Source organism: Tachysurus fulvidraco, chromosome 7 (assembly GCF_022655615.1).
Source record: "Tachysurus fulvidraco isolate hzauxx_2018 chromosome 7, HZAU_PFXX_2.0, whole genome shotgun sequence".
NCBI classification, from domain to species: Eukaryota; Metazoa; Chordata; class Actinopteri; order Siluriformes; family Bagridae; genus Tachysurus; species Tachysurus fulvidraco.
The window spans coordinates 26527634-26540893 of record NC_062524.1 but is presented as its reverse complement, the minus strand read 5'-3'; the positions used below and the strand labels follow the sequence as shown (position 1 = coordinate 26540893).

At 44.2% G+C, this 13260-nt stretch overlaps 1 protein-coding gene across 4 annotated transcripts in view; it reads right to left on the bottom strand.

Annotated features, from left to right (window-relative positions):
• LOC113650016 (striatin-like) overlaps window positions 1-13260 on the bottom strand; it is a 33433-nt gene that overhangs the window by 15873 nt on the left and 4300 nt on the right. For all 4 annotated transcript variants that reach the window (XM_047816167.1, XM_027158021.2, XM_027158020.2 and 1 more), the window contains exon 2: window positions 304-407. In XM_047816167.1, coding sequence (XP_047672123.1) covers window positions 304-407 — 104 coding nt within the window. The remainder of the gene's footprint in view (window positions 1-303; window positions 408-13260) is intronic.

Sequence of the window (13260 nt, the reverse complement as noted above, 5' to 3'; positions counted from 1 at the left end):
GAGGGATTTTATTTGTATTTATTTCAATTACACCGTTAAACCTGTAAATCCCCCTAAATAACGTATACACTTATTAAATCCTCGTGCCCGAACACACACCGTGTGACACAGGAACTTATAATCACGGCACACATTACAGAGAGAGAAGATGATCTGAACCTGATGACACGGTAAACTAACCATCATTTACCTTCATTACGCGCCTCGAAAACTCGCTAAACGGGCAAAAATTCAGCAAATGTAAAAGAATATATATTTATTTATTTATTTATTTATGTGTGTGTGTGTGTGAAGCGCTCTGACCTCTCCTGCTTCAGCGCATACTCCAGCATCTTGATCCTCCTCACCAGGTCCTTCTTCAGGTTCTCCTGGCCTTTTCTTTCTCCATGCAGGAAGGCAACCTGAGCCTGGAAAACAGAGAGAGAGGGAAAAAAAAATCAAATTGTGATCGGACAATAAGATATAACACACTTTAATACCGAGACTGTAGATACGACTGTATTCATTATTGACCGTTTTCGATAAAATTATAAAATTTGCTTTCCTTTTTTTTTTTTAAAAAAAAACCGAACATTATTCTTTACATGTAAAAATATTCATGTAGTGTTTTGTGTGAGAAATCGAAGTAACAGGAACATTCGCAGGAACTTGTGTACACTGGACCTTCGGCACAATACCTAAAGCTAATAATAAACGGGATAAAGGACTTATGCCTCTTTTCCACCGGAAAGAACCGGGTGCTGGTTCAGAGCTAGCGCTGGTGTTGGTTCAAATTTGGTTCCACTGGCGAATCTTCTAAGAACCGGCAAGAGAGCATCACAGCGCCGAGTGTGACGTCACTGTATACGTGTCACGTGTACTGGCAATGTTAGCGCAGCAGCGACAAACACAAACACGACAACAATGGCGGATGTTGCTTTACTGTTAATGCTCATGGCTTTGTGAACCTACATCGGCATCCAAACGCGGCGAATAAAACGTGTACGTGCAGCTCCGTGTAATCTGTATAAACGGAGGTTGTGATTGATAAAGTACATAACGTTATTTTATCGTTAACACAGAAAAAACGTTAGCCTTAGCATGTAGCTACCTACTATCATGTGTGCTGATAATGTATCATATCACGGTAAAGTAAAAGTGTATTAAACATTAGTATACTTAAGGTACATTATCAAATGTGCTAACAGTAGCCCCGCCCACAGCTCCTGACGCGAGCGGTTCTTAAGTCTAGACCAGCAACGTTTTGGTGCTACTTAAGAACCACTTTTCCTGGTTCAGAGCCGGTGCTTTGGAGGTCGAAACAGAAAGAACTGGTTCTAAATTAGAACCTGCACTCGAACTGCCTCGGTGGAAAAGGGGCAATAGTATTTTACAAAGAAATACATTACCGGTTGATCAGCTAAAGTTCTCTGTAAGGAGACTTGGAAGGAGTCTCCAGTGTCAAGTCTTCAGGAACATTTAGCATTTTTTTTTTCTGAAAGTGTGTTTTTAAATTATTATTAATTTGAAGACAGAAAGTCTGTAGATGGAACGAAAATAAATGTGGCCAAGAACGTTCACAAGAAGAACAAGCAGACTACCAACAGCTAACATTTTTCTTTTGGACGTAACGGTCGTTTATTAGACACCAGCTGTCGGGGACAACATTTTTGGCCGACGCATTGACTTTATAATGCTCCAAAGCAAGCGTTTGTTCGGAGGCTTGTAGTGAACTGAAGACGGCTCGGTCCGGCGTAGCTCGATTTAAGGGACCCCGTGATGAAGAATCGCGTGCTCCAGACTGTGAACTGGTTTCAGTTGATGTTAATAGGCACCGAGTTGGCCCGAGAGAGATGGACGGATGGAGAAAACGAGAGACTGAGAGCCTCTTATACACTTTCCCTCAATAATGCAGTCAGTGTCTTCCTGGAATAGAACGCGTCCTGTCCTCGGCTCGTGTGGAGGCATTCTTCGCCCGGCTTTCTACGTGACCGTGAGCACTGAGAGAGCACTGTTCCCGCCAAACGCCGCTGAACCCGAGCGCTCGGAGATTACTGATGAATGACGCTCGAAGCTTTAGCACATCCAAAAATGACTTCCGAGTTCCCTACGGTCCTGGATTCGGGATTTTTGGCGATAACTTTATCATGTCTTGGTTGAGGTTCTACCAGCTTCTTCTCGGTTCCACAGATTCCACTGTATGGAATTTAAACATGAACCGAAACAATGACTCTGCTTATTCGGGCTTCCTGAGGCCTGACGAGGCCACGTCTGATTATAGGTTGCGAAAACGGACCACAGGCGAGTGTGAGGGAAAAAAAATACAACGATGTTTAAAATGGGGTTTTAAAGAAGTCGTCTGAGGAAGTTATTTTGAGGCAGCTGTGTTCAGTGTCTCGGTCGTATGAGGAGAAATGTGGGAGATTCTCTTTAGGGTCTTGTTGACATCCGGCTCAGTTCGCATGCTAATTCATCGGATGTAGAAGTTGATTGAGAGGATACGGCAGGGATTTGGCAACTGGCTAATGAAGTAAATGCCTCAGTGATGATTGAAACAACTGGCTAACAAATAAAATTCCTCTGTGAGGATTAACAAATGCCAAAAGTGAGGATTAGGAACTGGTTAATGAAATAAATGCCCCACTCAGGGTGAAGAACTGGCTAATAATACAAATTCTCTAGTGAAAATTGGCTAGTTATACAAACGACCCAGTGACCATTAAAAAGTTTGGAAATCTTATTTTTGTCACGATTTTGTTTTACTTATTAGTCAAAACTATTATTAGCTCCACCCCCACCCCCCTGTAGCTGGGCAATTTAACCAGAGCAGTTACTTTAAATAGCAGCTCAGGACACTTTACTAGAGAAAAAGCGTCAGAATGACGGGTCATGGCTGATTCGCCGAGTCATTCGGTGGAAACACGACTCTCAATCAGCCCCCGACTGTAAGGATGTTGTTTTAATCGAGTATTCAGTGTAAACCTTGGCTCAGATCACTCACCGCCACACAGCACGTAAACCGGTCGGCTTTTCTTGCCTTCCGTCTCTTCGGTGTGAAGCGAGTTCTCTGCGTGGGCCCGGGTGATACGTCGACTCGGTTTGTGTGTCAGGTTCCGGCTCTCCACGCTGAGAGGAGCGAACAGAGAGCGGCACGAACGAAGCAAACAAATTAAATGCAGAGATCCGTTTTATCCGATTAAACAGCGGCGGCTTCGCATTTCGTCGCGCGTCTCATTCGGTCGCTTCGATTAATCACACAAAACACTACGTGAATATTTTTACATGTAAAGAATAATGCTTGATTTTTTTTTTTAAAAAAAAGGGAAGCAAATTTATAATCTTATCGAAAACGGTTAATAATGACTACAGTCGTATCTACAGTCTCGGTATTAAAGTGTGTTATGACATCATTTAATTAGTAAAACACTCACACTAGATCCACACCTTCAAAACCAGCAGGGTGTGAGGTATTCTCTAGTGATACCACACACTCTCAAAACACTCACACACACACACACACACACACACACACCAAAATCCTGCCAAGGAATAAACCCTTTCACTTATTTCTGACAAAAAAAACCACAACAACCCTGATTTACAATGCAAATGCAACAGCCGCTCTGTTAGCATAAACATGCTAGTGATGCAATGACCGAGTTTGATAAACAGCCAAGAGGATTCCAGGCATTCCAGCATACAGGCCGTTACCAAGCAAGACGTGTGGGCGTGTAAAAAAAAAAAAAAAAAAGCCACTGATAATATCTCAGCTTGCAGCCTGGCCTTCAAGTCTGGAAAACAGAGCAACTGTTATTGACTCTCTTTGTGACATATACCTCCAGGAACCACATGAACTTCTATTGCGAAGGGGTTCCTCTCATACAAACACTAAACCCTTACACTGAAAGGTTACTCGTCAAGCCAGAATTACCCCTGGTTTGATGATGACGGCATCCTCAGAGAGGCCCGAACTTTGGTTCCGGAGAATGGTATATCTCGGTAAAAAGATTATAATTCTGTACGAGCTGTTGCTTGTTAAGCAAGAACTGCCCCGGTTTGAAGAGTATGGTACATTCTGGTTGTCCAAAATTGTTCGACTTCCATGAGTCATGGAAGAACAGAGAGAGAAAAACATTTTTACAACTTGCTCTGACTGGTTGCTCGTCAAGTCAGAACTACCCTTTACAGAACGGTAGCTTCAGGGAGGCACAAGATACTCTACTCTCACGACTTGCACGTCGTGGTTGTTAGCCGAAAACATCAGAAGGGTAAAAAAAAATTAGAAATGCAGAGCTCTGGGAATCCGAATCACCCTCCTTCCCACTTCAGACGAGTCCTTGGTGTCCCACCCCCACCTTCTCGCCGGATCTGGCGAACACTCTGTCACGCCGTAGAGTGTAGCGGTGATGAATCAACCTCGGGGTGTGAGGGCGTCATTCATCGCTCTCCAGTCGAGAGAGGAAAGTACATTCCTTTTGCACAGTGCAGAGCTCCTTTGCTTCAGAGCTTTCACACTCCCACGGCTACCAAGACCGCACTGTACGTGATCCAGCATTCCAGAAAAATCAGAGCCGGCATGCGAGGCGAAGTTCAATCGGCATTCCTTTACTGTCTTTTCATCGTCTGGCCATCTGACCATTAATGGACTGTATTTCGTACACATAGCGATATCTTGAGGGAATTGCTGTCCCTAGGAAGGGAACTTTGGGGTTTCATCCCTGCTTCAAACTAGTTAGTTTATTAGTTAATTGCACCACCGTGATGTTCACAAAAGGTCTAAAAGTCCAACGAACGTTTCCCTGAACACACGGAACTAGCTTTAAGTAACAAATCAATCGGAATCGTGCATTTTTCAGCTATTATAAGTTTTATTTGTAAAGATCATGATTGGGGAGTCATTTAGCCTTGAAATGATTCACCCCTGCTTCATGGTAACGATCATGCGGCATTACCGAGACGTAGATCTTCTGCACCTCTCACATCCTACCACGGCTAAATAATCCTCGAGCGGTCCAACGATGCTGTTCTAGGAAATGATGCAAGAACCGATGTAAAAATACTTATTTAAATGCATACACAGCGTTCTAGTCTCTTTCCACAGCACATTATTCACCGTCTCAACCATTACTAAGATCGATTAAGCTTAGATCAACGACTACTTTATTTTTAAAGCTTCTCTTAAAACACGTTTTTACTCTTTGTCTTATGATGTTATTTGATGTCGTGTTATACGATGGTGGTCTGCCCAAATCATTAGGAACAACCATTTAATTTTACTCGAGGTAGGAAAACGTAACCTACCAAATCATCTGATCTACACGTCCGAGATATCCGACCTCTGTTGTAAACATTTATTACATTTTAATGTTACAGACAAGATTTCACTTGTTTCACAGACAACATAAGATATAACTATAAATCTGAAAGCCTAGCGATCAAAACTCTCTAGAACTTTCTGGTAATTAAATCACGTCTTGTTCAACATTAGATGTAACTGTAAATGGATAAAAAAAAAGTGTGTTCTGTAACAATGAAAAAAAAAATCGAAGCAGTGGCAAACAGCTGAAGTATAAGAGGAATAAAACACTTCGAAGCGTGCTGTGGGAAGAGAACAATTGACCTCAGGGCGATTATTCATCATGGTACTACATCAACGATTAATTTTCTACAGTTATTTTAGCTCTGGTGGATCCGAAAGCTTAGCTATCAAAACTCTCTAGAACTTATCACGTCTCGGTCGCGCTCGAGATTTCTTTCGGTAATCAAAATGTCTAGGAATAGAGTCACAGTCCTGGACCGCTTTGTTTGATGTCCGTACACTACAGCTAGCTTTCGTGTTGATATTTACGGCGCAAACGGATCGTAGAACGCAGCTGTTCCGCGCCGCTAAAAATGAACCGCAAACGGAATCGCTGGTACAATTTCAGCTCTTCGTTCTCGAAGGTTATTTTCTAAACAGAAAGAAGAATCTAATGTGGATTTATTTTCTGTTCACACCCACACAGAGATCCGGAAACTTCTGTGTCCTTTGTAAGTCCATCTGATGGACGTACAGTTGGAAGCCGACACTCTGATCGTGATTAAGGATGAACTCTTTTACTGATTACGTTTCATTTTGTTATCTTCAGCTCCCTTTGGTCATTGCCTTTTATGGCACTTTGTAGGTGTGGCTTAATGTAGAATTTCTTTTTAAAGAGATATGCACATGAAAGACCACAGTCTCTCTTGTCTGTCTCTCTGTCTGTCTCAATGTCTCTCTGTCTGTCTGTCTCAATGTCTCTCTGTCTGTCTGTCTCAATGTCTCTCTGTCTGTCTGTCTCAATGTCTCTCTGTCTGTCTGTCTCAGCGTCTCTCTGTCTGTCTGTCTCAGCGTCTCTCTGTCTGTCTGTCTCAGCGTCTCTCTGTCTGTCTGTCTCAGCGTCTCTGTCTGTCTGTCTCAGCGTCTCTGTCTGTCTGTCTCAGCGTCTCTCTGTCTGTCTGTCTCAGCGTCTCTCTGTCTGTCTGTCTCAGCGTCTCTCTGTCTGTCTGTCTCAGCGTCTCTCTGTCTGTCTGTCTCAGCGTCTCTCTGTCTGTCTGTCTCAGCGTCTCTCTGTCTCAGCGTCTCTCTGTCTCAACGTCTCTCTGTCTCAACGTCTCTCTGTCTCAACGTCTCTCTGTCTCAACGTCTCTGCATCTCTCTGCTTCACACTCAAGCCAACTGAGTTACAGGCCATAAACATGTCCCAGACATGAGGACATCTAATGCTCGACGACTGAGAGGCCACGCCTCGCCTCCAAGCAGCGCCCGGTTAATGATTCATCGCCACTTCGCCGTGTGTTAGCTGTACAAGTGATCTAATCTCCGCTCACTTTTCTTTTTACATGAACAGAAAACATTTATTTCCTCAGTTCTTGAGTAACGTTATTACGTAACGCAAGTGTTTAAGTCTCAGCACCTGCTGCTACACGCACACATGCTGCTGGAGTTCATGCGGCAGGTCTGGTTAGAGTGACGAGATCCATGACTTCCTGAGGATGGAGTTACACTCACTTTCTCTCTCTCACACACACACACACACACACACACACACACACACACACACACACACACACACACACATCTGTCAGTCTTCTCTGATTTCAGCTTGCATAGCAGGTTTTCCCAGAGACAGTGTTGTTAATAATATGAAGCTGGATGCACAGCTGAGGAGGAGGAGACACGTCCATGTCCAACAAATACCCTCTGGAATGTAGGTTTTATAAAAAAAAAACCGTTTAATGCACATAAACATTCTGGAACAATCCACTAACAACCAGCGATATCGCAAAAACATCACAATACTGAGATTTCCTCCATAAAGCAACACACAAGCGATTTACTTTCTTTCTTTCTCTTATTTCTTAATAAAAATTTATATTTACATTTTTTATGTGAAATAAGTGCCAAAAAATTAATAAAAATTCACATTAGACACAGTAATGTGTCATTAATATGTACAGATTTTTTTTTTTACATTTTTATTAAAAATATTTATTTTATTTATTCATATCCATTTATATGGATATGAATAAATAAAATACATATTTTTTAATATAATAAATATTTTTTAACTAAAAAACAAAATATAATAAAAGAAACAAAAAAGAAATTACAAATTGGCTAAAAAGAATTTGGTTTAAAACAAAAAAAAAAGCCTGATTAAGCTAAAATAAAGTTAGTTAAGCTAAAGGCTAAATAAAGTGTTTCAGTCTGTTACAGAAAACTAATCGACAGCAGGTGGGTGTCACTATGCAGAGTTTCTATGGTAACCAGAATACCGTGAGGTGTCTTATTCCTCTTATACCACGGCATAATGCAGTTCCAAGTTTACGCAGAGACGAACACGGAGAGGAACGCGGAGAGGAACGTGGAGAGGAACGGGGAGAGGAACGCGGAGAGGAACGCGGAGAGGAACGTGGAGAGGAACGTGGAGAGGAACGTGGAGAGGAGCACGGAGAGGAGCGCGGAGAGGAACGCGGACAGGAACGGGGAGAGGAACCCGGAGAGGAACGCGGAGAGGAACGGGGAGAGGAACGGGGAGAGGAACGCGGAGAGGAACGGGGAGAGGAACGTGGAGAGGAACGCGGAGAGGAATGGAGCCACTGAGCACAAAACAGTAAGGAAGCCAAACTCAGACTGCAGAGTCATTCATAACAGGATGTTTATAAGACAAAAGCAAACCAGATACGAACACGTGCTGATAAGGACATACTTCACATTCACAAGGAAACAAAAAAATTCAATGCCTCCATCAATTCCGATGTCACGGAAGATATGATGGAAGTGTGAGGAGCGCAGCAGAAACGTACAGCAGATCGAACGCTATATTAATGTGTCCAAACACTTCAGGTCAAAACTAATGGACTTCTAATGTAGTCAACATCAAACTCCATCGGCTTGAGTGCTTAAAAAAAAATCAAGCATCATTAGCGACCATGTGGAATTATGGGAAGTGTGTTTCATGCATCGATGGAGTGTTCAGGAAATCCAAGGGGAAAAAAAGCTAAGCAGAACTTCCATCATCATCCTATCTGACATCACCGCTGCTGCTGTAACGTGTGCGTGTGTGTGAGTGAGTGTGTGTGTGGACTCCAGGAAAAGGCAGCGCAGCAGGAAACAGGAAGTGTGCCACTGAAAAGAGACTTGAGGCGAACAGGATGAGAAGAGGAACGACGGACTGGAGTTGGGATCTTTCTCAGAGGAGCAGCGTGTGATTTCTACTGACTGTTAAATGTCACAGACTCGGAGCATATTAAAGAAATCTGTTCAACTAAGATGGATTCTACAGTGTGCAATAAGAGATCTGAATCTCACACACACACACACACACACACACACACACACACACACACACGGCTCTTCCATTAGTCCCTCAGATGCATTATGGTTTAAGTACAAGGCTATAAATAAACCGATCGACAAATAAATAAATAAATAAATAAATAAATATTCAGCATCTGTATTTCTTTTAATTCTTTGTTTAAAGCTTGTACAAGCATGAATGATGTGTAGAAAACAGCAGCTTTGCCAGTGTGTTTCCATGGTAACAAGCAACGAAAAAAATGATAAAATCATTCATGCAGCAAGTTTGCACTGTTGAAATCTGCAAGCTGCAACAATCCCGTACACGGAGTCGCGTCCAATCTAAATTCGTACTAATCCCACCCGGTCGAAAATGTTTCGGACTAATCCCCCCCCCCCCCACCCCCGCATGTAAAAGTAAACAAACAGATAAATAAATCCCGCTCACTCTTACAGAAACGCTCACTGTCCTGCTCACTCGTCCCGCTCACTCGTCCCGCTCACTCGTCCCGCTCACTCGTCCCGCTCACTCTTACAGAAACGCTCACTCGTCCCGCTCACTCGTCCCGCTCACTCGTCCCGCTCACTCGTCCCGCTCACTCGTCCCGCTCACTCGTCCCGCTCACTCGTCCCGCTCACTCGTCCCGCTCACTCTTACAGAAACGCTCACTCGTCCCGCTCACTCTTACAGAAACGCTCACTCGTCCCGCTCACTCTTACAGAAACGCTCACTCGTCCCGCTCACTCTTACAGAAACGCTCACTCGTCCTGCTCGCTCTTACAGAAACGCTCACTCGTCCCGCTCACTCGTCCCGCTCACTCTTACAGAAACGCTCACTCGTCCCGCTCACTCGTCCCGCTCACTCGTCCCGCTCACTCGTCCCGCTCACTCGTCCCGCTCACTCTTACAGAAACGCTCACTCGTCCCGCTCACTCTTACAGAAACACTCACTCGTCCTGCTCGCTCGTCCCGCTCGCTCGTCCCGCTCGCTCGTCCCGCTCGCTCGTCCCGCTCGCTCGTCCCGCTCGCTCGTCCCGCTCGCTCTTACAGAAACGCTCACTCGTCCCGCTCGCTCTTACAGAAACGCTCACTCGTCCCGCTCACTCGTCCCGCTCACTCGTCCCGCTCACTCGTCCCGCTCACTCGTCCCGCTCACTCGTCCCGCTCACTCGTCCCGCTCACTCGTCCCGCTCACTCGTCCCGCTCACTCGTCCCGCTCACTCTTACAGAAACCCTCACTCGTCCCGCTCACTCTTACAGAAACGCTCACTCGTCCCGCTCACTCTTACAGAAACGCTCACTCGTCCCGCTCACTCTTACAGAAACGCTCACTCGTCCCGCTCACTCTTACAGAAACGCTCACTCATCTCGCCCACTCGTCTCGCCCACTCGTCCCGCCCACCCGTCCCGCCCACTCTTACAGAAATGCTCACTAATCCCAGACAGACTTGTATAAATTGACAAATCTCTCTCACTTCTTAACAAACTGTGACTAATCTCACCTGGTCCAGACAAACATAAGCAGCACTTCTTTCAGTTGCCTTTCTTCGTCATTTTGTGTACATCACCGTCTTATGAGTTACAGAAGAACACGCATACCCCCCCCACACACACACACACGCACGCACACACGCACACACACACGCACAAAAAGCTAACAGACGTTTCAGAGAGCTTCTTGTGGTTTGAGAGGAAGCGGGTTGGAGGAAACGTTCACTGGAGCTCACTTTTTGGCGCGATGATTGTACCAGCTAATCAGCGCAGAGATGCATACATGCACACATTAAACTGTACACACACACACACACACACACACACACACACACACACACACACACACACACACACACACACACACACACACAATAGCATTGTGTTTATGTAAAGCTTGGTGAAATAGAGAAACCGTGCAACGACATGATGCAACAACACTTTGCTCAACAGTTCCTCTGCATCTCACAGTGAGCTCCTGAACACTCGCCTGCTGAGATCCTCATTATCATCCCTTACAGCTCCGAGTCTCCGGAAGGCTTGTAACTATTCACTGTGAACAGCCAAGAGCAAACACCAAACACACTGAACACACTGAACACACCTCATACACCAAACACACTGAGCACACCTCATACACCAAACACACTGAACACACCTCATACACCAAACTCACTGAACACACCAAACACACTGAACACACCTCATACACCAAACACACTGAACACACCTCATACACCAAACTCACTGAACACACCTCATACACCGAACACACTGAACACACCTCATACACCAAACTCACTGAACACACCAAACACACTGAACACACCTCATACACCAAACACACTGAACACACCTCATACACCAAACTCACTGAACACACCTCATACACCAAACTCACTGAACACACCAAACACACTGAACACACCTCATACACCAAACACACCAAACACACTGAACACAACTCATACACCAAACTCACTGAACACACCAAACACACTGAGCACACCTCATACACCAAACACACTGAACACACCTCATACACCAAACTCACTGAACACACCTCATACACCAAACTCACTGAACACACCAAACACACTGAACACACCTCATACACCAAACACACCAAACACACTGAACACAACTCATACACCAAACTCACTGAACACACCAAACACACTGAACACACCTCATACACCAAACTCATTGAACACACCAAACACACTGAACACACCTCATACACCAAACACACTGAACACCCCAAACACACTGAACACACTGAGCACACCTCATACACCAAACACACTGAGCACACCTCATACACCAAACACACTGAACACACCTCATACACCAAACACACTGAACACACCTCATACACCAAACACACTTCATACACCGAACACACCTCATACACCAAACTCACCAAACACACCTCATACACCAAACACACAGAACACACCTCATACACCTAACTCACTGAACACACCAAACACACTTCATACACTGAACACACTGAACACACCTCATATACCAAACACACTTCATACACCGAACACACCTCATACACCAAACTCACTGAACACACCAAACACACTGAACACACCTCATACACCAAACACACTGAACACACCTCATACACCAAACACACTGAACACACCTCATACACCTAACTCACTGAACACACCAAACACACTGAACACACCTCATACACCAAACTCATTGAACACACCAAACACACTGAACACACCTCATACACCAAACACACTGAACACCCCAAACACACTGAACACACTGAGCACACCTCATACACCAAACACACTGAGCACACCTCATACACCAAACACACTGAACACACCTCATACACCAAACACACTTCATACACCGAACACACCTCATACACCAAACTCACCAAACACACCTCATACACCAAACACACAGAACACACCTCATACACCTAACTCACTGAACACACCAAACACACTTCATACACTGAACACACTGAACACACCTCATATACCAAACACACTTCATACATTGAACACACTGAACACACCTCATATACCAAACACACTTCATACACCGAACACACCTCATACACCAAACTCACTGAACACACCAAACACACTGAACACACCTCATACACCAAACACACTGAACACACCTCATACACCAAACACACTGAACACACCAAACACACTGAACACACCTCATACACCAAACACACTGAACACACCTCATACACCAAACTCACTGAACACACCTCATACACCTAACTCACTGAACACACCAAACACACTTGATACACTGAACACACCTCATATACCAAACTCACTTCATACACCGAACACACCAAACTCACTTCATACACCAAACTCACTTCATACACCGAACACACCAAACTCACTTCATACACCGAACACACCAAACTCACTTCATACACCAAACTCACTTCATACACCAAACTCACTTCATACACCGAACACACCAAACTCACTTCATACACCGAACACACCAAACACACCAAACTCACTTCATACACCGAACACACCAAACTCACTTCATACACCAAACTCACTTCATACACCAAACTCACTTCATACACCGAACACACCAAACTCACTTCATACACCGAACACACCTCAAACACTGACTGAACACACCAAACGCACTTCATACACTGAACTAGGCTTGGGCATCAAAAGAAATTTTCCGATTCCGGTTCCAGTTCTGCCTCACGATTCCCGGTTCTGATTCCGATTCCAAAATTAAATAAATGTGAAAAATAATGCACAATACTTAAACAATTCAATTTGTGTTTATTAATCACTCTTTAAATAATTTAAACAGAGCATTTCAATTCATATCAATTTAAATTTAAATACGGCCATCCTTAAAAATATTCTTGTTTGCCGTAACCTGACCTACGCGGTCAATTTAGGACCGACTCAAATTATTATAATTTTTTTGC